We start from the raw sequence: 26,349 nt of genomic DNA, 5'->3' as shown, positions 1-26,349 counted from the left end.
AGACAACTGAAGTAATAGAAACTATAGCACTATAGCCCCAAGACTGCTGTAACTGTAATGCTCCCTTGTCCAAGCTAAGTGATAATTACCTTTTGGGTCTTTACCTCCTTAACTCCCTATACTATGGGCAAATCACCATGTGTTGCCTGCAAACAGTAAATCTCTAACAGCTGCATAAGCTAAAGTGGTACACATGCAGGTAAGTCCTGGAGGTATCTACTGCTTTCTAAAGAAAGGGAAAGAGCTGAGAAGCAGTATCAACACAAAGCATTGCAGAGAGAATGCAGGCTGACAGAGGCAACTAAAAGCCTTAAAGTCGATAATCTTTATCAGCATAGTTCACACCCATGTTTAATTACATGGATGTGCACCATTTTTTCATTAATACTCTTTAACTGTTAATGTACACAGGGAAACTTTTCAATAAATATTATTCAACATCTTTAAATGCTAGATTTCCACAAATGCTGAATAGGGAGAGGCAGGCTTTCTAAAACCAGAATAAAGAGCAGCCAGGACACTGAACAGGAAGACACCTAAGAGCCCATAGAGAAGGTGAACAACTGAATGTCTTCACTGTCCTGCTCCCCAGGTTGAGAACTACCGTGTCAGTGTGGTTTTACAGAATAAAACTCTTCCCTGAACAAACGTACCAAACCCCAAGATCACAATAACTGAATCTCTCTGTATACTTAGTAATAAAATTAAAGCAGCTTGTACTGCTGAGCCATGAAGGTATAACAAGACTAGAAGGGGATGATATTTGCCCCTCCTATGAACCTAGGCTGCCAAGAGAGGGACAAATAAGATCTGTAGAGCTACACAAGAATCAGAGATCTCTATTCTGCTATTAGGCACTGTCAGGAAAAGCACTTATGTTCTGGCCTCAGTTCCTAATACACTGAAGTAAGTGTTCTTACTTGCTTTAATGCTTCACAAACTAGAGGGATTTTAAAAGATTTTATAGAATGAGTTAATTCAAATACATACTGCTTGATGTCCACTGAAGGACAGTCTTTGCACAACTGGTCGTTTAAAAATAAGAGGAGTTCTGATCCTAACAGAAAGCACGTGCCACATCATTCTTTCTAGTAGTTATACAAAATCACATAGTTTAATTTCATAGTTATACTAAATATTATTACATCATTGTTATGTATAAAATTCACCAGGTACAACACACAGGAGCTCATGCAGGAGGCAGCAGGGAAACCCACTGCAGAAGCTTGAGAACAGGGCTCTGACCACTCTGCAGGGAAAGGCCCACTCTAAAACACAGTTAGGCGATACCTTACTTACTCTTCAAAGTGGCACAGAAGTAAGAATTGCTTCTGATTCCACTTTTTTAAACCTATTTAAAATAGTGAATTATTATATTAGTATCACCCCATGTAGAAGTGGAAAAAAAACACATCATAAACAGTGTCATGCTAAAGAACCTTGGGCAAAAGACCATAATGATAGTTCAAAGTAGTGACCACACCTAAACAGCAAAGCTGGGGTTTTTTCCACGTTTGTGGAAAGTTACTTGTTGCAAGTCTGAGTCAGTTTTGGTCCTGGTTTCGAAAAACTAACACTTTGTGTATTCAGAAGAAATATTTTTATATCAAGAAGTTGATAAAATCCATCCATGGGTCCTGAAGGAGCTGGAGAATGAAGTTGCAAAGACACTGACCATCATATTTGAAAAATTATGGCAGTCAGGTGACGCTCTTACGACTGGAAGAAAGGAAATATAACCCCCATTTTCAAGAATGGGAAAATGGATGACCCGGGGAACTACAGACCTGTCAGTCTCATCTCTGTGCCTGGCAAAATCTGGGAGCAGATTCTCCTGGAGGGCATGCTAAGGCACATGAAAAACAACAAGGTGCTTGGTGACAGCCAGCATGGCTTCACCAAGGGGAAATCCTGCCTGACCAATTTGGTGGCCTTCTATGACGGGGCTACAAAAGTGATGGACAGGGGTGGAGCAGTTGACGTCATCTACCTGGACTTGTGCAAAGCATTTGACACTGTCCCACACAACATCCTTGTCTCTAAATTGGAGAGACATCAGTTTGATAGGTGGACCACTCAGGGGATAAAGAACTGGCTGGATGGGTGCATGCAAAGAGTTGTGGTCAACGGTTCAATGTCCATCTGGAGACCAGTAACAAGTGGTGCCCCTCAGGGATCGGTGTTGGGACCAGCTCTGTTCAACATCTTTGTTGCTGACATGGACAGTGGGATTGAGTGCACCCTCAGCAAGTTTGCCAATGACACCAAGCTGTGCGGTTCTGTTGATATGCTAGAGGGAAGGAATGCCATCCAGAGGGACCTTTACACGCTTGTGAGGTGGGCTGATGCCAACCTCATGCGGTTTAACCATGACAAGTGCAAGGTCCTGCACCTGGGTCAGAGCAGTTCCAGGCACAGCTACAGGTTGGGCAGAGAAGAGATTCAGAGCAGCCCTGCAGAGAAGGACTTGGGGGTGTTGGTCAATGAGAAAATGAACATGAGCCAGCTTCAGTGTGCACTCACAGCCCAGAAAGCCAACCATATTCTGGGCTGCATCAAAACGAGCATGACCAGCAGGTTGAAGGAGGTGATCCTGCCCCTCTGCTCTGCTCTTGTGAAACCTCACTTGGAGTATTGTGTGCAGTTCTGGTGTCCTCAACATAAAAAGGACATGGAACTGTTGGAACAAGTCCAGAGGAGGGCCACGAGGATGATCAGGGGACTGGAGCACCTCCCATGTGAAGACAGGCTGAGAAAGTTGGGGCTGTTCAGCCTGGCGAAGAGAAGGCTGCGTGGAGACCTTATAGCAGCCTTCCAGTATCTGAAGGGGGCCTACAGAGATGCTGGAGAGGGACTATTCATTAGGGACTGTAGTGAAAGGACAAGGGGTAATGGGTTAGAACAAACAGGGGAAGTTTAGATTGAATATAAGGAAGAAATTCTTTACTGTTAGAGTGGTGAGGCCCTGGACTGGGTTGCCCAGGGAGGTTGCGAATGCTCCATCCCTGGCAGTGTTCAAGGCCAGGATGGAGAGAGCCTTGGGTGACATGGGTGATTGTCCTTGCCCATGGCAGGGGGGTTGGAACTAGATGATCTTAAGGTCCTTTCCAACCCTAAATATTCTATGATTCTGTGATTCTAAGAAACCCTAGGATTCAAAGTAGAGGTGTAGGCAGGCTTACTTCCCCAGGAAGAAAATGCAAAAAGCATCACTGCAGCACAAACGAAAATTCATATGCAGGTTTATCAGCAAGCAGAGAAACAGTCAAAGGAAATGCTTCTGCAAAAGACACAAAGATCATTAAATCTTTTCTTCACTTAGTACAGTTACCAGTTACTTTGTCACTGGTATGCATGGGAATAGATTTTTTTACCTCCACTCAATTCTCAGACATTCATCTAGCCATCAGAATAGAAATCTCTATTAAATGCTTGACATATCCATAAGTGTTCAACAGGTAGTAGGCACTGGAGGATGAAGAAAGTTGGGAGCTGCTAGAGATTGAAAAGGCCATATTATGTTTGACAGAAAATTTTTTAAAAAATTGGATCTTATACCCAAAGGAAAATTATGAGAATATACTGTTTCAACTGCAATCTTAACACAATAGTTTGGGAAAAGGCTTAGGAAAAGGGTTCTTTCAACACAGTGATTTGCTGGGGTTTTTTTCATCTTGCACCCTATCAAATCTAACACATTTTTCTTGACTTTCAAAACCTATTCCCTAGTCATCCTACTTCCTTCTTGCTGTAGTGCTTGCTTTTATCAGGCCTCAACACCCACTTCCCTCAAAAGCAAAGGAGACTTACTGTTCCCATTACAAAGTTGAAATGGAAGAGGTTATAGAAAATAAGGGACTCCCCAGGACATGTATCTTTGTCATGTTCCTGATTCAGATTCTTGAAGTTCTCCAGGACTGATGTTTCATAAAAACAGTCCTTCTACACATGTCCAAATAATGTTTATTTAGAAACAAGCTCAGTCTGGTTTAAAAGCTCTTCATGCTTAAGAGCAGAGCCATGAGTAGAAGCTTTAGGCCTGTTTCCAACCATGTATCAATTTTGCAACATAAAGTTTCCAGGTCTTAAGCTCAAACTAACCAGGTAGTAATTCTGTCCAAAGGCCATTTTGTGTTTTTTTTCTTGTTTTTTGTTGTTGTTGTTACAAAAGATTAACACACTAGATAGAAAGTACCCATTATAAAGTTCTGAAAGAATAACCATATAAACAAATAGCCAAGAGTTCTGCATGGGAGGCAGAAAACAGCTTACATAAGAAGCATTTGCAAGATCTTAAACACCTGATATGCAGTGGTTATCAACATTCTTGAAATGTCAGGTGAAGATATAAATTGGTTCAAGAGTTAGCACTGCCAATTCTATATTTCTCTTTGTGAGTCAAGAGCAAGTCTAACATGATAAGAAACAAAATGCTCAAACAGTAAATTATTTTAATACTGCGAATGGTAAGATCTAAGACCTAGTCCCTGACACAGAAACGCAAAGATATGAGTTCCCACCTCAAAAAACTTCAGAAGCAATTTTAAATTTTGCTAAGAGCTCTGTATGACTGAGTTTAATGTAAAAGGCATATTTTTATATCCAAAAGGATAAAAATACAAATAATTTCCAATAACTTACTGAATTATCAACCTGAAGCATGAGAGTATATCCTCCCATCATATCTTAATATACTGTGTTATAAAAGGTCATGACTGGAAGTTAAGTTTCCATACACCCCATATGACTTCTATGGTAGTTTATTTACGTATAAGCATAACATTAACACATAAAAGATAACAGTCCATGTGTCTGAACTCCCCAAAGCAATATCATGTCTGAGCACTAGAGGGCACTAGCAAAAAGGAAACAGGCAAGTCTGAAGGTTACTATTGGTCAAAGCCCAACAGTAACTCTTACCCTGTTTCTGCTTCAGTCCCTGTACATACAAACCTCCTTTCCTTGGGAGACAATTTAACCGGAGCAGTTTTACCTTTAGCTTTTATAATTACATTTGAGACACACTGCTAAGTGTGGATAAAGTTTTCTGCAGAGTATACAAGAAGCAACAATGACATCTATTGCCGAATGAAAGTGAATTAGACATTTTAACAGAAATTGATGAAATTATTCTGGAGTAACACCTCTCAGCCAGGTCAAAACAGTGAACTAACAACATGCTGATTTCCAGATATGATTGTCCAAAATCATTAGGATCAAACTAAACACTCTAGCAAATGTCTAGGCACAGATTTCTTAAAGCTTCAATGATAAGAATTTAGGCTCAATATGATTTACTTTAAAAAAAAAATAATGCTTACTATGTGACATATAGCAATATGGGCACCTCTGTCTCGAGTAACGTATGTCCCTGCAGCAGATTTTTCTTTACATTGAACTGCTTTACCATTCGTCTACAGCTGTCAAATATACAGCTCACTGTGAAAAGGAGCTTCATATACCAGCCAGATGAACAGGCTCAAGGTTCCTTTATGTACATAGTACGCATTAAGTAGATTCTCACCAAACTAGTTTCCCCTGTATGCATTTGCACTTTGAGAAACATCAGAAGAAAAAAGTTCTAGTTAAACCTTCCCAAACACATAAAAAGTTATGCAGTAATGATACAGAGACATTTCATCTGAAGCAAGTTACCTATTCATAATGCTTAAGTATATGCAGGCTTACTTAGAAGTTTGTAGAATTGTTTTATGCAAGGCAACTTTCAGAAAGCTGATCTCTGGTAATTAGAATGGATTTTTTGCCACTATACAATATCATTAAATGTATCAGTAAAAATCTTATATTCACCTTAATCTGCCAATACAAAATCACCCCCAATACTACCATTCTTCACTCATGTGGAAAGAAACAGACTGCTTTTATTTGCTGAAAGCCAACACCCTATTGTGCAAGACAACAGGAAAAGGACTTCAAGCACAGCACAGGTCTCTACAATAAGCTGACCTGCCCTGCCCTTGAAGGAAAACCGGGGAACTGTGAAAAAACAGCTCACAAAAGGCTGCTTCTAGTGCACCAGAAGAAAACAAACCTAAGGATCTAGCCTCCAAAATGCTTAGGATTTTAAAGATACGCATTATCATCAGTTTTATACAGGACTGTAATACTGCTGGCCATCATTAGGTTGCACATTGAGCTGTGGGTCACTTTTTCTATTCTTACTGCTTTCCAGAGAGATACAAAATTATGAACAAGATAAAGGATGCCAGTGCAGGGCTGGGTAACAACACAGAAACATCCCTGCAACAAGAATTAGCTAGAGAATCATGTACTACTGATAAACAGTTTAGTAGCTATTCTAACTCAGTCTTCTAATAACTAAACTGTCTCATTTCATGACAGTTCCACTGTGTCATGTACAAGCTTCAGGAACCTGTGCCTAACTGCACTATGAAAAGTCCAGGCAACTGCAGAAACAAAGTCAATCAGTATGCCCTCCGAATAAATTATTTTGTAGACACATGTACTCTCTACATATTGTGAAGCTTAATCCCATTGCTTGTTCTCAGCAGTATATCCCTGAAGAAGTCACTGTGAGAAAGCCAGCATGTGTTTAAGAGCTCACAAACTGCTCGAAACATTAATGCTATTCCCTGCAGACACCAGAATGTGCATAAGGGGGAGTGATGCAAGACTTAAAGAGAATGGCCATAGCCTTGATGTTACCTGCTTTGAATTGCTGCACATTAAAAGCTGATTTCACTCCACTGGTAAGTGAAGGCAGGGAGACTCCCACCCAACAGTAGGCAAGATGCTTCCTGCTCATTCTGCATGACAGTAACAAAGCTAATATTCTGCCACCAGATCTTTATATTCTGTCAGATTGGCATATAGTCCACTTGAGGCACGACAAAATAGCAGCCATAAAAATGGCAGAAAAGTGATGCTATGTATGGTATCTACATCCAAAGCATAACAGACTAAGCTGCCCCACAGTCTAGTATACTGAAGGCAAATTTTGCAGACTGCTTGTGTACCACAGGGCTCTAAGAAACGAAAGACATTTATTGCAGTATTTTATATTCAGACACAATAAATCTGCCTGGCTGGCAGAAAACCTTTCCAGCCAGATGACACACAGGTTTTACTTCTAAATGCAGCCTGAGGTCACATATTGCAGACTTTTTCATATGATCAAGCCCAAACACACAGTGAAGCATGTTGGTATTGCAAGTTCATCACCTGTCTACCCACATGGATACTCTGAGAGGCTATGTATGACTGTCAGCTAAATGCTCTTGATCTGCTGAAGACATGCCTAGCAGGCATGATGGCCTCTTTCCAAGAACTAAAACACAAACCAGCCCAGTAAGTGTCTGAAGATCAGTTAGATACACTTGCACAAACCTTAAGTCCTACCTGTTGTTTGATTAGATCACGGAAAGTGTAGTCTAAATAGCCAATACTGTTTATCTTTTGCATATTTTTTTTTTACATTTGAAAATGGCAGGTTTATCCAACAGATTTTTTCAAACCTATTAATACTACTAAACACATGAAATAGGTATTTTATTGTCTGCTTAATCTTATTTAGCATATTTGGTGGCAGGTAGAAACAAGAATGTAAATAAGTAGAAGCTGCACCTTCAAACAGCGCAAGAATAAAGGAAAACTTCCAGGAGAAAGCATTTAACCAGGTCTTTTATTTAAAAAGTCTGAAAACTAGCAAACTGAGGCAATAAAACTTCACTTTCTTAAAAAAGGATCATTTAAAGTCATAAGATTAGGAATGCTTTTACTGTGAAGTAGAAAATATTGACATGAGCAAGGAAGAATTGAACTGCTATATAAGAAATGTGTTTTCACCATAGAATCAGAATGACTAGGTTGCAAGATCCGTCTAGTACCACCTCCTGCTCAAATCATGTCCAGTTAGACACCCAGGCCTCCACCCCACAGCAACATATTCTTCAGAGAATTACAGTATCTATTTTCAAAGCCAAAGTGATGGTTATAAACATAACAGGAACACACAGCCAAATAAAGACTGGGCTGGTCAAAATTAAACAACCTGCATTGTTTATAATTAATCAAGTATGTTGGGCTGGAATGGACTGAAAGCTTTAGTCCAGATCTAAACAGTCTTAACTGTAGCTATTTATTAATAAAACTCCAACTTACAATTGCTGTTCAAACATGGGACCAAGAGTGGGAAAAGGATGCCAAGACAGACAGAGAGCTATTGTTTTCCTGTCCTGAAAGGGAAGTTTCAACAGCTTGGAAGTGACAGCATTTAGGTTTGTTGCAGCATACAGTTGTGCAGTTAATTAAAACTGCTGATTCACTGGCTTTCTCCTGAAGTCTTCTTTCAGGAAATACAGAGTTTCCAGCAGTAAGTGCACTTCACAAATTTAGTAACATTAAATGACCAGCAGTATAATATGTATTAAAGAGCTCCTGCCAACAAAATTGCTAAAATAATGGAATGTGTAAGACTTACCTAAGCTTAGTCTTCCTCCTTGAAAAAGCACGTTTAATTCCATTTTAAGGACAGAGACTTTTGTTATTTACAGTAACTGGCTAATAACGAGCAAAACAGCTAAGCTTCCCCTGAAAGCAGAGCTTCTCTACAGTAGCAGTTTCACTATCAGCATCACAGCATGCATCAGAGGGCAAGTAGCTCTTATCAGCTGAGCAGCCTCAGCTGTACTTGCTTACTCAAACCACCAATTTTTAAAGTAGTAAGTCCCCACAAGTTACTTCAGGTTACCAGGGGTTAAGAAAGGTGGATACCTCTCTCCTTATTCTCTCCTGCCATTTTCTGCTGTGTGTTCATGCCAATCAATACAGGACATTTAAATACTAGCAGTTAAATATGAAACTTTTCTTCTTTCCCTTCCCCTCATCTCTCTCCTCTCCCTCCTCCCCTTCCCATTTAAAATAGGTATGGTCAAGATAACAGAATTGATTCCTCTGCAGTAAATCCATTCACCTAGATGCCACTAAAGTGATAACAAAAGCATCGTTTCAAGCATTATCTGTTTCCAGAGACAGAAAAGGATCTTTTTGTTGTCCTACAGTGGAAATTATGCATCAAAAGAACTACCTTAAGAGCTTCCAATAATGGCAACTGAACATGGAAATTAAAAAAAAAAAAAAGTTTTAATTTAAAACAACTCTCCCAGCTCTTTAGTCATATTAGCTCCTCTTTCTCAGGAGGAAGGGGGGCAGGAGTTGAGGGGAGGGTGTGTGTGGGGACACATATGTGGCTGTCTCTCAAGAGCCCAAATGTCCCTTTTGCTGAATGTTACTGAGTATGTATTATTGCTACTTGTGCACCCCACCTAAGCGACTGAGCAACATCTACTCACTATGGCCAGGGTGTAACTGCTCTGTTAGTAACAACTCAATGAGTTTTACTGTAATGAAAGCTCACTGAAGAAAAAACACCCTTTACAAAGTCTTTTTAGAGAGAATGAACATGGCATTTGGTAGATGAAGGCACATAGAGTATCCAAGATTTCTCTACTACACTGTTAATGCATAGTAGTGTTTGAGTTGATGAGTAATAATGATGAGTAAACAGCATGCAGATCTACTTGGCAAGGGTCAGCTTTTAACTGTTTAACCACTCACTACTTCCACGCTGCAGCTCTGTACTTTCTGTTCTTGATAACAGGAGCTTACCCTGATTTGAAGGGGCTTTTATCACCAAAGTCAAGCTTGGCACAAGTCTCTCTCAATGAACAACATTGTTTTTCAGGGACACCATGCAAAAACATGCTGCCACTCTGCCACGGGAGAGCTTAACTACTGTATCTACTGTGCTTTATTCTGACAGTTACAAACAGTGACACTATTTCTGTTACATGAAAGTATATGCTGTCAAAATGATTTACCACAGTTGTTTTCACAAAGTGAATTAATAACATCTTTACTACTAGAATTCCATTTGTTTATAAAAGAGACTAGTTATTTACTGGACAGCCAGCTGCATAGTGAGTCTGGTAGCTTAGCTCCAAGCATTTCCAAGGCTCAGCATCAGACTTGGCTTTATCAACTTTACTTTAGCCAGGTACATCACCCTTCATTAAACAGCATTACAAAAACACTGATTGACATACTCTTAACAGTTTAGCAGTAGTGTCACATGCCTTTCATGTTATTTGACACAGACCTATACTTTTCAAAGTGTCTTCTTTCACGTGGTATTACAGCCACCAGGCAATGCTCTGCTAATTTGCATTTTGGCTTGTAATTTTCAGGCATTCTTTAGAGCACCCTGGTTCATCAGTATGGTTATACAGAGATTAAAAAGTTACTTCAACCTTCATGAACATACGAATCTTCAGTCAATTCATATATTAAGCTAATTCAAGGGAAACACAGGAATAAACTATCCCAACCAAGGTCACTACTGTGAGGGGGAGCAGTTTGAAAGACAAAGTTCAAGATTATGAAGACTACCTGTTAATGTTCTGACTAGATGGAGGAGAAAACTTCTTGATTAGGAGCATATAGCAGACAGTGATCACAGCTTTCACAGATATAGAGATTTAAGATTACCTTAAGTAAACATATGTATACAGTTTCAGACACAGATTAGCAGATCCCAACAGAATAACAAGCAAACTCAGCTATCACATAAGGTACCACTAAATGATCTAGCCTTTCTTCACCAAGCTAGCCTCTGTATTTTAGAAAGTACTAGGAGCAGCACAATCACTTAAACTGAATCCAACCCAAGCAACACAAAATTATTTCTGGAAAGAAACCAAAACTCAAGACAGCAGAGCTGGAAAGACTGAAGTTGAAAGAGAAGCAGCAAAAACTTAAAACTCTGTATGCTGCAGAGAAAGGAAGTTTAAGGTTTACTTGGTTATGGAAAATACTGTACTGTACAAGAACAGGACAGGTAATGATTGGCAGACAGTTTGACAGATGAATCAGATTTAGTAGTTCTTAAGCTCAGTAAAAAAAACCCAAACAAATAAACCAACATCACGACAAAACAAGGTAGGCTACAGGACCCACAAAATAACTCTATATTCTATACAAGATCTCTAGGATCCTCAGTAAGAATACCAAGTCCAGTTTTGGTGCTGTACATCAAAAATGGAACTGAGTTTGGAAGAGAGCCCTACAAGGTATTGGAGATTTAGAAAGGACGTCCATATGAACAACACTGGAGAAATGGGAGGCTGTTCTAACAAAACAGGAAAAGGCAAGAAATCTTTAAGTGTTGCAAAGATGAAGAGAATAAGCTCTCCAGACTGACTGTAATACTACTCTATAAGGTAAACCTCAGATATGATGAGGATGGCAAGAAGTCCCTTTAACAGAAGAAACGGGCAAAAATAATTCCATACCCCTTACTGTTACAACACTTACCAGTCTAATTTACAAACATGTCATCTAATAAGGGTGACTTTACTTCATATTAAGGGAAGACTTATGATAAACTTTGTGACTCTTCCTGAAGGATGGCCCTTCAGTTTACTTCTCCTCTGATACCTATCGTAGACAGATGTCACTGAAGAGCAAAAAGGAAAATACAGTTGTCCTGGGTTCAGCAGTAGCAGTCATTTTTTCTCCTTCTTGGTAGCTGGTGCAGTGCTGTGTTTAGCTAACTAAAAATAATCTTACAGATCAATATTTACATTCAGTATTCAAACAAAAGCTTGAGTTTAAGTATTGTTAATGCAAAAGCTCTTAAGGCAGTTATTAGGTTGAAAGAATAGGTAGGTGCACCTGGGGCTCAGTGAAGCATTTCAATTGCAGAACAAAACACAGGGAATTGAGGCACTCTGTGTGCTTATCGAGTTGAAAGGCAAATTCAAGGTTTTCTGAGTCCTGCCTAACCTCTTACACTTGAGTTTGTAACAGAAATAACACATAGACAGACGGCCAGAACAGTACACTGGCAAGAGAAATGGTAAAATTAATGACTCTAAATACCACACCTTAATTCTTTTAAGAAGCATTTTGTGAAAATTTCAAGCTGGCAATTTGTGGTTTGTTTTTTGTTGGTTATTTTTTTTTTTTCTTAGGTCTTCTTGTGTTGGTTGGTTTTGGATTGTTGGGTTTTGTTTTGGAGTCATTTGGGTTTTTTTCTGGCTTGTTTTTCTTGTGGGTTTTTTTTTTCCTAAAACAATATTCTTTATTAACTCAAATCAAAATTATGCTGTTTAAAGTTAGCCCTACAGTTTTCTAAATTAATCCATAAACTAGGATCCACCATCAGAAAATAATTGTCTCAAAACTCAATGACCTAATTCTAGTTGACTTGTTTGGAAATGCATGTGTTTAATAAAGGATGTGAACCAACCGTTTTAATACTTATATCTAAATTTGACTGCACTAGACTGCCAAATCCAGCTTTGTGGTTTTTCACCATCTTAACTAGATCTGTACTTAAGCAATGCAAAAAACTGGGATGTGAAGTCTCTTACTGAGTGTGACAACTGAGAATTAAAAAAAAATGGGTTGCAGTACATTAAGAATTTCACAAATTACTTAAAAGCTAAGATATCTTTGACTCTGAGGCTGCCATGCCCCTTCCCACAGGCTCCCAGGGTAGGGAGGGGAATGGTAACAAAACACTTTATAGTTTCTACTCTTCTGCTTCTGTTTATCACTATTCTAACTAGCTGATTCCTCCTCTTGCAGTGTTTAATCAACAGTAAAAACAACAATGTAGTCAATCCTTCAAGGTAGCTGATTTATGCCTTTCACAGACTTCAAAATTCATGCTTCCTGCTCTAGATAGCAACACTTTGTGTCTCACAACTGTAAAACGAAGGGAACCTACCTAATTCCTACATGCCAAAATTGGTGGCACCTAGATATCCCTCTGCAGAATGACCTTTTCCAGTTTGACACGAAGAGAGGTTTTGTAGGAGTTTAGCAATAAACAACATTTTGGTTTGATAAACACAAGATTTTCAAAATTCAAGATTTAAATCAACATTAATTTATTTTGCTGAAGAGTCACAAAGTCAATAATGAGCACATGCAGAATCTGTGAAAAAAGAGAACTAGGTGGAACAAAACAGGACAAACCTAAACAAGCCAATGCAGTTTCTCATGAAACTTTCATTTCTAAACAAATTCTCATCAAGTGTTCAACTCAGGTGTTAGATTAAAATTACAAAAAAAAATCATTATCTGAATCTCAGGAGTTCAAGTTAATTTGCTCAAAATAAGCTTAATTATCAGATGGTTCCCACAGTAAACAGCAATTTACTCCCCTCATCTATACCTCTGGGAAGTAATTCAAGTTTGTAAATCAACTATCTACTCTACCAGGGTAGAGGATAAAGAATGAAAACATATTCTCCATAGGTAAACCAGACATTTTCCTTATAGTACAGATCAATATTTAAGCTGGTTTCTCTAATGTTAGGTTAGAAATTCCATATTCCACTGTCAAATCACAATACAGACTGGAGTCACTGTTTCAATATATTATTAAGGGAGCAGATTTTCAAAAGCATCAACAACAGCATTGGTGCTCATGCACCATCAATGTTTTTAAACCAGCAAAATGTGGAAACCCTTATCTAGTCCTGAATTCTTCAGCAATATAAATGGCCATTAGATCCATCTAAGAAAAGGTCATCAGCCATCATATATCTGTCTCTTAAGGTAGGAGAATAGAGAAGCTTCCTAATGATACACACCCTTACAGCCAGGTACTTTACAGATAAATATCTGCCCAGTACATTTCGTGGAACAGTTAAGTAGAAGAAAGGACTCCGGGTTACACATGAGCTATTTCCACATTTGCCTCACTGAGGGTCATACCACTGGTTTAGACTTTTCCCTCCTCCCTTTCAGGGAGATTAATAAGCCTTTTAGAAGGTGTACTTGAAATACTTAATCTATACTTAAGTCCTGAATACTTACTGAATACTTAAATACTAGTAAGTATTTAATATAGTAATTCAATGATAATAAAAAAGAATTCAATGACAAAAAAGAGCAGTAAACTAACAGTTTTTATGCTTGAACATTAGACACTTAACATTTCTCAGCTACCAGCTACCTACTACTGTTGCTAAGCAGAAAGTTTTTCTGTCTGCATATACTTAAATTTAATATAAAATTAATTTTAAATCAGTGTTTTCTCTGTTTGGAACACAACAAGACAATGATAAAGCTTCAGTCCATCTTTCATACGCTAAACAACCTTGTGACATGCTACAGTAAGTCTCACAAACATACTTTTGTTAGCAAACAGCTTAAGCAGCCTACCAGAGCTACCCACCCACTCAGTAAGCTACAAAGAGCTTAAAAAACAAACAAAAAGTACTTCATATAGCAGTACACTCAATCAAAATGACTTCTTAGTAAAGGAAACAATTTCCTCTCTCAATTTTATTCAAATTCTTATGTCTGTTCAAGAACCTAGTTCTCAAAAAAAACCAAAAAAAACCACAAAACAATTTCTATTTGGTAACAACAGCTTGACAAGGAAGTTTTGCTTGAGTTTTAGTAAACTGACCTAGAAAGTTCCTTCAGAAGATTTTGAAGCCAGCAGACAAAAACCAGAACTTTCCAGTGAAATGGGTTTTTTTGCCTTATAAAAGCCCATCTCCTCTCTCAATCAAATGCTTAGGTATAAGAATTCCTTAAAAGCTAAAGAAAATTCAGGGGTGGATGGAAAGTTACTAAAACTAAGGATCATCAAAGCATTCTTCACACAAATTGAAATGAAAAATGGGATTAATTTCCACTCTATTTTTCACATCCTATCAATGTTATTAAGAAGCAGTACATTTTCCCAGCACATTTTTCTTTCAAAGTTGTATATAAATTATAGGATATAACACTATCCACTCAATTTGGAAAAATATAGAAACAAGACATTTGGAGATATATTCTTACAGAAACATTAAAAATAACCAGACTGAAAACTGGATTTGGACATTTCTGGTTTATGTTTAATTATATCAAACATTTATTCATGTGCATACAGCACTTTTCCAAGGCTTCTGCTGATAACATTGCTATGTGTTTTAGTAGGAACAGATGCACCTCCACACCTACAAGACCTATCATATGAAGTTGCTACTGTATTATGAAGACAACAGAATATTGCCCTGGAAAAAAAATGCAAGTAACTCACAATTTTCTGAGTTTTAATTACATACTTCTAACTCAAGCCAAAGTTATTGTAACAAGCTTGCATTACCTTTTGGCATTTTCCTTGCCTTGTCTTGATCATGGTGTTGCATACTACAGAGAGAATGCTTTTAAATAATGTATTGCTTTAATATATTAAATGGTTTGATGGTTTATTCAGAAGTGTCATATCTCTGTCTCCATATAAGAATGAAACCAAATGCTATTTGTCTCAAATACTCTAGACACTATAGAGCAAAAATGTGCGTACAACAAACTGAAAAGTGTTAAATAGCCATAAAACTGCAAGATACACATACTGAAAAAGCCGTCAGAACAGGAACAGTCAAGTTCAGTGCTATTACATTAGGACAGCAACATACAAACTGAACTATTTCCTGTCAGTTCAGCTTATACAGAAAGAATTTTATTGTCACTTCCTACTTGTAAACAATTTCAATAAAATAATGAAAAAGGTACTCATTAGTCCTCTCTTGATACTAAGTAAATATTGAAAAAATTGAGTAGTGGAATTATCTAAACAACCTCTCATTCTACTCCTTCAAATGTGAAGACAGATATCTTGTACAATTTCTTTCTTTTCTAAAGAACTACCGAATTCTTGCAAAGCATGTAAGTTTAAACTGTCCAAACTGAAACCAATATTGAAAGAATCTGCTTGCCTCTTTTTAAGTGGAAAATCTATGTAATTAATAAGTATTCTTCACAAAGGGAAGTTACTTTTGGAATGCTAGAAACAGTGCTCCTCAACACTCATTAACTAATTGAGAAGGAGATTCCATAGTTTAAATAGATGATATAAAATTGTCAGCTCAGAACTCAGCTACAGCTAAGGGCAGCCTTAGAAGAGGGAAAAGAACAACATGAAAAACACTTTCAGGTTGTGCAGGGCAGATTTTAAGGCAAGATTTGGGGGTTTTCCTCATTCATTACTGCATGAAAGCACGCAATGACGCAGGCTGCATTTCAGTTCAGCCAGACTTCTGGTTAAGTTCTGCATCTCACCAGCTGAATCATTCATGAAACTTAGTGTGAATTTTAGCCCAGTGTTATCAAGTTTCATGGTCCCACAACCTCTTAACCAAAGGTTCCCATGCCTGCAAAACAATACTTGAAATGACAGCTCTATGGATGTGCAATCCAGCAGCTTGTTCAGTATGTCCTCAAGACATTTCTCCGAGATATTGTAATAGTAGCAAAGTGCAGCATTTTTGGCTAAAGAATACTCTGTGGTTAGCTTTGTATTTTTTCACTTGTCTACAGACAAGAATTCTGTTTTTGCAACTTAAATTTGATATGTCTTAATGTTACTTCTGTAGCAGTGATGGCAAAACAGTAAGCTATAAATGGACTAATATTGTAATATATAGATTAATTTTTTAACTTTTGTTTTTTAGAGAACCATTATGAAAAGGCAGGACTTAAAATTTAAGAGCAGGTACTACTTATTTTAAGGATTGTCTAGTAAAAGGTAAAACTTCCTAATTATATATAGTACTTATGTAAACAATACTTCAGGAAGCTGGAGGTAAAAATACCCACCTAGATACCTATTTTAATTTGTATTCCAGTAGCACCTGTGTAATTTAGATGCAGAAACTGCATTGTGCTAGGTATTGTAGTTAAACTCAATACCTTGGCACAGTGCCTATCTTGTACCTGAAAAACAAAGGATGTTTCATATGCTACATACTTTTAAAATAGCTGACCATTAACCTCTTTAGGTAAAATAAAAATAACTGAGTTCACTGGAAAACATAAGGAATACATCAGGAAAGCTGAACCAAAATGCTGATGAATAGTAGGGCCTTAAAAGACAAGGAGATAAAAGCCAGATACAGTAAAAGCAGCCCAATGATGAAAGAGAGGAGCCTAAAACCAGAACAATAACCTAGGACAACTGACTCAAAGACTAACAAGTTTAACATTGAGGACAGATAAGAAACAATTCAATAATCAGTGAGAAATAACAGACAAAACCATTAAGCAGTCACTCAATGTAATGCAAGCTTTTTCTTTTTCAAGCTAGAGTTCAAGAAACGGCTCACAGTTGTTAGGTCCCTGGTCTCTGAACTCTTATCTACAAAGAACAAGTAAATCAATTCCTTTGAAACATATTTAACACACAGCTTCAATCTCACAGCTTTTACATGTCATAAATACCTTGAGTATTTTAATGACTGTACAGGGAACCTTAAAACTGTCCACAAGCACCATTAGATATAAGGAGGGAGAAAGGAAATTAAAAAAACAAACATACCTTGTGTTGTTCTATTGCATCTATCCACTGCTGTCTGTGGTCTGGGTCCTGAGCTCGGAGGTACCAAACACTATCATTTACACTAATATCAAATCTGCATTCGTCAAAGTCATGGGGCTGTGACAGAAAAGAGTGTAAGAGTAGCTAAAATTAGCAACATGATCAGCAAAACCTCACAGAATATTTTGACACTTTCACACCAAAAATTAAAAAACTGGTTTATAGTTTTGAGTTCAACCTTTATTCTAAGCTCCATTTTACATAGCTGTCTCAAAATAATGAACATACACTCTTACAATAAAAAAACGCCAGTCTTCAGAAATAGAAGAGGCTGTTTAATACAGTCTTATTAAATAAAATTGTCACAAAAAGGTTCCACAAAAACATTGAGAAAAATTGCACACCCTGAAACAAATCCTTTAGCAAAATAACTACTGGACACAGTCAGCAAAATACAACTTTCATATACATTTTTTATTTCAAAACAGGAAAAAAATACTCAGGTTAGTATTATCAGTATTGATTTTTAGATGGAATACATACATCATAACAAATAGCATCAGGAATTAACCATAAAAGTAGACTACAGCAAAGTGACAACTATGAGCAGGCACTAAAGGAAGCTATGGCATCCTCTGCTTCAACTATTTTCACCATCTAAGACAACTGGGAGCAACACTCAATCCTTTCTCCTGTCACTACTCAAATGCATCTAACTTTCAGTTCACATGTCTTAATTACTAAAAAGCTTTTATTAGCATTACAAGGAATCTGGAAGGAAAGTACAGGAAAACAAAACAACGATCTAATCTGCCCTGTGCCCTGATACTTTCCATTCAAAGCTACTTCTCAGAAAACATCAAATTGAGCATAACATTCCCCACCCCCACCCTTGAAAACTATTCTTAAGGAAACATAACACACATAAAAGCAGAAAACCTTTTTGAATTGTAATACAAAGAAAAAAGTTACACATGCAAAAAACTGTAGGAAGCTAACAGGCTCTGAGGTTAAGGCAAGTAACACAATCTGAAGGACCACAAACATTGATTCCAGATGCTAAAGATGATTACATGTTAGTAATATCCTTTACAATATAAGAGCTGCACTGCAAATACATTCGTCTTTGCAGACAACTAAGGCACTGCAGATCACTCATTAAATACTCCACAAAAGACAACCTAGAAGCAAGTCCCATTTGTTGTCGTACTCAGTCCAGTGCCAGTGAGAATTATTTTCAAAGGATTTGGAAGTTATGCTACTTATACATAATACACAATCTTTCTTGTTTAAATATACAAAAGAGGAAAGAAAGCATAACAGAAGCCAAACTACCAAATGAAAAAACAGCTAGGAAGAACCTAACAGAAGTACATGAAGTTTCACTTTTTTAAAGCTTCATATACTTGGTCAGGCATCTGAACCTAAATTTAATTTAAAGAATCTAAACTTCTCACAGGGGAAAAAAAAAAAAGAATCCACACAAACCAGCAGCTGACAAAAGTGACAATCGGCAGCAGCAACTGATTACTTCATACCTGACCATCTCAAGTTAATTCATATCAAACAGCTTTCAAAATGGTTCTATACACTGTCTTGCCTTCACTGAACCACAGAATACAGGGATGTAGGAAGGGACGTGTGGTGGGTTGACTCTGGCTAGACATCATGCTCCTACCACAGCTGCTCTACCACTCCCCTCCTTCAACTGGAAAGGGGAGAGAAAGTATGAAAGGTGAGTTGAAAAGCTCATGTGTTAAGATGAGCCAGGGACAGCCAGGAATGATAATCACCAATTATCATTGTGGACAAACCTGACTTGGCTTAGGAAAATTATTACTAATCAAATCACGGCAGGACAATAAGACCAAGTTTAAAGGTACCTTTCCCCATACCTCTCTTCTTCTCAGACTCAGCTTTACCCCTGATTAACTCTTCCTCTCCAGCAGCAGAGGGGGCCAGGAATGGGGATTAGTCCACCTCTGCCACTCCTCCCTCCTCATGGTCCTCCCCTGTGCCAGTGTGCCTCCCACGGGAGAGAGTCCTCCATGAACTTCTCCAACCTGAGTCTTTCCCACAGGCTGCAGTTCTTCAGGCTGCTACAGCAGGGGTCCCTTCCATGGGGTGCAGTGCTTCAGGAACAGACTGCTCCAGAGTGGGTCCCCTGCGTGGTCACCAGTCCTGCAGCAAACCTGCTCCAGTGTGGGCTTCAGTGTCTCCACAGGGCCACAGGTCCTGCCAGGAGCCTGCTCCAGCACGGGCTTCCCAGAGGTCAAAGCCTCCTTTGGGCACCCCCCTGCTCCAGTGTGGTGTCCTCTATGGGCTGCAGGTGGAGATCTGCTCCACCATGGACCTCCACGGGCATAGCCTGCCTCACCATGGGTGAGGAATCTCTGCTCTGGCACCTGGAGCACCTCCTCCCATCCTTCTGCACTGGCCTCAGTGTCTGCAGAATTGTTGCTCTCACATATTCTCACTCCTCTCTCCAGCTGTTGGTGCACAGGAGGTTTTATCCTTTCTTAAATTGCAGAGGCACTACTATCTTTGCTGATCAAGTCAGCTTTGCCCACCAGCAGGTCCATCTTGGAAGAAGACAGAACTGGTTCAACCAGATATGGGGTCAGCTTCTCACAGAGGCCAATCCAGCAGGCACCCCCCATTGCCAAAACCTTGCCATGTCAACCCAGGATAGGACATGAAGTATTCTAGTCCAGGCCCCTCTTCTTCAAACTGCGTTTGCTACATTATTATTAGTATGTATGAGAAAGATGCATATCTGCTTTAGGGCAGCAAACCTGCTGTATCAATGAGTCAGGTTTATATCCCTGTTCTCAACCACCCATGTGCCAGGCCCTCCTTTAACCAAGTGGTGTGGTACCTGCATCTACAACAGTGTAAGATACTCCCAAAAATCACCCAAAAAGCAATTGCACAAGAAAAAGCTATCAAAGTTTTTCCTGCCATGACAGAGTTCTTCTACTCAATCTCACTCTCTGAAACCCTCTATAAACAGCTGCACGCCACAAGAAAGACTTGCCAAAATTCATCTTGAAAGCCTGCTGTACTACTCATTCCACACTTCCATACAGAACTTACTTCAGTGCACAACCATCCTCTCTTCCCCCCTTCTCTAATCTAAACATCTTCTAATGTGATTATGTGATTTAAGACCATCACCTGACTTTTTCAAAGGCAGATTTATGTACTCCCATTCTTTGCACAGCAACTCTTAATTGCTTGAAAATCTACACCTTCTTGCTAACATTGGGAGGAAAATGTTTTCCTGGAGGTCTGGTTAAAACCTTAAACACTGGGGCACTCACTACACGCGTACTTCTGCATTACCTATAGTTAAGGGACTAGGCCACCTAAAACTCATGTCTAGGGTTATAGTCAGTTTACTGTGCAGTTCCATGTTATAAAAAAAGCTAGCTAATCAGGTGGCCCTGTTAGAGAAGTTGCTTAAAGGTACAAAATATCCACTAGCAAGCCTAAATACTGCTCCAAAAGGAAGTTAGGCAGGTGATACTTGAATTGCTCAACAGATGTATGTTACCTATTTAGCATCTTATAGTACTTATCAAATGCCTATTTTCCTTATTTTTGACAACTGAAATTAGATCCATTCCCCTTCTTTTTCCTCTGTATTTTTGTTGGTTTTGTTTGTTGAGTTTTTTTTTTTTTAAAGACAGGCTTTACCATAAGAACCCTCCATTAAATGAACATGAAAGGCAAGTTCTCTAATATACATTTTACCAAGGGTAAATAAAACACCTGAATGACATGTGACCCATTCTTGCCTTAACACAGGACAAATCAAGCTGTTGATAAATCCCTTCTCAACCAGGACTGAATTTGTAGTTCATCTTCACTCATAGCTTGGCAAGCTTCAATATGTAACTTTTTGGTATCATCTATCACATTCTCCTCTCCACTGAGCTATGGACAAATTTCCTTGTTTCTCCTCTTGCTATAAATGCTTTTATTGTTTGCTGTAGCTTCATCTAGCAAAGACCACAAAGTGTTACCACTTCTCAGGTCTGTCCTTTATGCTTCTAACATCCTCCTCAGACCATTTGAGTTTCTCATGACACTAGCTGGAAGTTTTTCAATTCTTCTTCCTTTTACTTTCCCCCTGCACCTCTAGACATATTTGATTTAGGTCTCCTTTTTCTTCGGTTCACCTTTTCTAGCCTAGTGTTTGCTTTCCTCCTTGTGCTCAGAAGTGATTATGAAATGGTACAGTTCTTAGCCAGCTGCCTAAGACACTGGAGGATAAATAGGGATTTTCATCTATAATAAGCTAAGGACTTCTACTGAGGGCAGGATATGTTCTACTGCCCTCTCACAAGAAAGGTAAGACAAGAGAGAGGAATGTTTTAGTCATGCAGGTAAGCAACAAGCAAGTAGGAGTTCCCTATCCACCTTCATGATCTAAAGCACATTGGAGAACTTAAGCTGCTTTTTTCTAACACCCCTAACTGACAGCAGCCTCAAGCAACTTGCATACATAGATCGAGAAGGCACTGGGGAACAAATCCCAGTCTGATCTGTGACACTGTGAATAGAAGCACCTCAAAACCTTTATAGCATTTTTAAAGGCAAGCTGAGCACGCTCCAAGAACCTGGAGCAGAGGCAGCCTGTGTGTGTACAAAAAGCTCCTTATAGAGCCAGCATTTAAAGAAAACCCAAGCAGCTAATTCATAATTCCATGCAAGAAAAAGCTGCAAGAAATAGGTCTCCAGCAACCCCAACCACCCTTTTCTTTCTTTCAACTCCCCTGCAGAGAATCCAGCTGAAATAAAGGCAATTGCAAGAGTCCCAAATTCAAGAGTCCCAAATCTTTCTCTGTAAACCAAACTGATAATAGCTCTTACATTCTAAAGAAGCAAGAACAGTTTACATGAAGAAACATTTACTTGGCTACAGTTACTGAGGAAGTCTGTAGGCAGTTCAGGTCTCATGAGTCATACCTGACTGCACTGCAACAAAACCCTTCTCAAGCCTGAGGTATTCAGGAAACAAGCCTCAGAGCAGTATCTGCTTGAAAAATACTGGTTCAAGTATTTGAGGCAAATCACACAGGGAATATTAAGTGTTTTTATATACTTCATAACCTTCAAGAGTACTCTATAAAAGAAAAAAAAAAACAAGACAAAAAACCCCAAAAAACAAACCCTTGAATGAAGAAACTTTTCCTTGCTTTCTCACTACTTTAAAAGGCTTTTTTTTTTTCTTTTTTACCCTATAGAGGCAAGCCATGGCGGTTCACAGTACACCAAACTCAAGTCTGCATATTACAACCATTAAAGTGTATTTGTGCTGCTATTTCGATTGCATAACTAAAAATTACCTGTGATGCCTTTATTTTAAAATTTTGAAGGCTTTTTGTATTAACACTGAGTGGGGGCACTAGCACACACAACAAACAATGGAGGCCAAAAGAAAATGAGAACTATCATTCTCTCTCAGACACGAATGTCACTAAAATAAATGCAACAGGGGCTGTTATCAAATCTAGCTCCATGGTTCATGGTTGTTAACCAAACAATATCCTTCACTGCTATGAAGATAACTGCACTGTTGCATACCGTAATAAAATATTAACCAAGACAAGCATTCCTACTTACCTAACTCACCAGTACAAAGCTACTGACCTCAGAAGCTATGACAGAGCACTTTTTTGTTTTCTGTGATGCCAAAAAGGGTTTTTTTCCATACAAGATTAAGAAAAATTTAGTATAGCTGCACACTACTTTTGACCATGGCTAAATGTGAAAACCTGTTCAGCTGCTGAATACAATTCTTGAATTTCTAAATTTCAGTCATATTTAAGCCAGATTCTGTAAAATCTCTAATGCTAATTTTCATTCATCCTGCTAGAAAACTACATTATTTGCTTTTTGTGGACTGAGTTATCGCAGCCACAGAACTGTATAAGAAATATATTCATAAAAGAGTAAATTTACAATGAAGGCAAGTATTCAGTACTATTCACACTATTCCCTCTAACAGAACTAGTGTACAACTATGATAAACCATTGCTTTAGAAAAGACATTTTGTAAAGCAATGAGTTTTGGTTTACTTGCTTAGGTTTTAAAAAATCCTCTTGAGGAGAAAAGCTCAGAGATCCCATCTCCTCTGGTGATCAGTTACTTACTTTTCCATCACTAGCAAAAACTTTAGTAGTACCTTTAAGCTAAAACATGAAGCCCAGTGGCACCCATTACCCCTCTCTCAGTGCAGCTCAAAGCAGGTTAATGGAACTTTTTATTCTTTATCCAGGTAGGCTTAAGGATGGTATCAGTCAAAAGGTACCAACTAAAAACTAAGAAAATGCATACAAGTTTTTTGTCATAAAATTGAAAGCTTTTCTAAAAAAACAGCCAAAACTTATATGCCTTACGCCAGAATATCTACAGCTATTAAAAGTGCTAATTCTCAGCTTAAAAAAAAAAACAACACCAAAAAACAAAATAAAACCACACAGAGAAATGCCTTATATAAGTAAAACTGACTTGAGATTATTCTTTCTATATAAATGTAAAGTGTTTCTTTCAAAAAAAATATTCCACTGATGCAAATGCTGTAACCCATGCTTATAAGTGGTTTTGAGGTGGGGGGGCGGGGGGGGATTTTTGTTTGGTTGTTTCTTTGGGGTTTTTTGGGTTTGTTGTGGTTTTTATTTTCAAGTAGGATGTGTCTAGAAAGAAATCACCCTAAAGTCAAATCTGATGGGACAGTACCTGAATGTCACTCCAATGAATATCTGAAAACATCCTTCACAAACACAAGCCTGAAAAATCTTTTAAAGGTATCAGTCTCCACCAATTACAACTTAAATGCCTCTTATAAAAGTGGACATGGAAAGTTCTACACTGGAAAATGAGATGAAAGCCAGACTGTTATTACCAGTGTCACCTCAACAGAGATGAATACAGTGTCTTTTCCAACATGAATGGTTTCAGTTCCCTATAAAGCAAAGTACAATCTATCCTCTATTTTGTGGATTTTCCACTATCTCCATGGAATTAATGGAAAAGTGTCTCTTCAGCACCATTCTGCAACTTCATGAAATCTTCCAACTACACTGTACCTGAAAAAACTACCACTTCCTCCACAAAAAAAATTCAGAGCAGCTACCACAAAGCAAAACCTACAGATCTGCTCATTTTTCAAAACACAGCCTAAACACTACAATTCCAAATAGTCTGTTCCTCCTTGTATCATTCATAACATTCTTTCCCATGAATTAGCATTATCACAGTACTTTCCTTCAGATTTCTTCTTTTCCCAGAATTTGAGTACACACAGCAAAAGCCTCCTTAGGAACAATCCTTGTCCCTTCTTGTTCTTTCAAACATACACATTAATCACAAGCTACGTCTATAATGACCCTCTAGATTACCGTGGTGGTTTGACCCTAGCTGGCTGCCAGATCTGCACCCAGCTACTCTCGAACTCCTTTATCTCAGCTGTACAGGAGGAGAAGATGAAAAGTTCATGGGTAAAGATGAAGATGGGGAGATCACTTACATAGAGCCATCATGGGCAAAACAGACTCGACTTGGTGAAAATTAATTGAATTCATTGCTAATTACAGTAGAATGCTGAGAAACAAAGACAAAACTGAAAACATGCACAGGGGCATGAGAAATGAGGTCTGAGGTCAGTTTGTAACGCTTTAACTGTGCTGCTTTTTCCTCACATTCCTCCCCTGCTCTTGCACAGCACTTCACGAAAGCAGTCCTTCAGGATAAAACTGCTCCAGCATGGATTCTCCTCAGTCTGCAGCCTTCTTCAGGGCATATCCAGTTGCTATGACAGGGTCCTGCACAGGCTACAGCACGGACATCTGGTCTGGTCCTCTCCACAGACTGCATGGAAATGGCTCCTGCACTGTGTTGTACCCACAGGCTGTGGCGGATATCTGCTCACTGCCTGAAGCACGTCCTTCCCCCTCCTCCTGCTCTCACCTAGGTGCTCACAGGACTGTTTCTCTCACTTTCCCCCCTACTCTATCTCAGATACCACTGATAAGCATTTTTGCACTTTAACTATGTCTACCTGGCAGTGTCACCACCTGTGGTGCCCTGCACTTGGTCTGCTGGAGCCAGCTGGAACCAACCTGCCCAGGGCAGAACAAAGCCTCCCATCACACCCCACCCTTGCCGTGTACACTCAGTAAAACTCTAGAATTCCATCAAGGGGCTTTTGTCTCTTATTTTTGAAAACACCTGGCTTTAGAAGTACAAACACTAAAGTCACTAAACAAAGACACTGCTTAATTTTGCAAGTTCTTTTTTTTCTTTTGTGTTAACATCATTAACTATCCCAGATCTAACTCTCAGAGTGGAATAACTTCGAGAAAACACTGTATTTCATGTTTAGAATACATTTTCTTTAAAAATGTTCTGAAAACCCAGGAGACCTTGGCAGTTCTAATTCACTTTATTTTTTGATACATCACTCACCCCCTAGTTCCCATCAACACCCAAGTGGATCCACAAAGCTGGAAAATTAGGTTCTGCCAAAATTCACAACACAAAATTCTGGTTTCACTTTCTGAATTCAAAAAAATCTAGACAAAACCTAACACTGGACTAGGATGTCTTACATTTCCTTGCTGCTACTCTTCAGCAGTAAGAACCCGAGATATAGGAAAACCTTATTTCAAATAAACATGTAAACAAGATGCTTTAGGCCCACTGAAACAGTAATGATACTTTTATGTGGCAAAACATAGGACATCTAATCTTTTTCTCATGACTACATACAGAAAGCTCTCATAATGGCACATTTATACACATAGAAAAATCTTCAAGCAAACAGGCTTAAAAATATTAAAGACTATTAAATTCTCTGCTCTTACCAAAATATTTTACTTCAGGTCTTTGGACATTTCCTTTTCAAAATGCCTTTCAAAGCTGCTTTTTCTTTTAAATAAGAATCTTAACTTTCTCAAACCTACCTACAATA

General features: G+C 38.5%; 1 protein-coding gene across 3 annotated transcripts in view; it reads right to left on the bottom strand.

Moving 5' to 3' along the window:
* Positions 1–26,349, bottom strand: part of CERT1 (ceramide transporter 1) — a 72,395-nt gene that overhangs the window by 37,083 nt on the left and 8,963 nt on the right. For all 3 annotated transcript variants that reach the window (XM_031042736.2, XM_005142015.4, XM_031042737.2), the window contains exon 3: positions 17,369–17,485. In XM_031042736.2, coding sequence (XP_030898596.1) covers positions 17,369–17,485 — 117 coding nt within the window. The remainder of the gene's footprint in view (positions 1–17,368; positions 17,486–26,349) is intronic.

Source organism: Melopsittacus undulatus, chromosome Z, assembly GCF_012275295.1.
Source record: "Melopsittacus undulatus isolate bMelUnd1 chromosome Z, bMelUnd1.mat.Z, whole genome shotgun sequence".
In the NCBI taxonomy this organism is placed as follows: domain Eukaryota; kingdom Metazoa; phylum Chordata; class Aves; order Psittaciformes; family Psittaculidae; genus Melopsittacus; species Melopsittacus undulatus.
The sequence above is the reverse complement of the archived record's forward strand: the minus strand, read 5'-3'. Positions and strand labels throughout refer to the sequence as shown.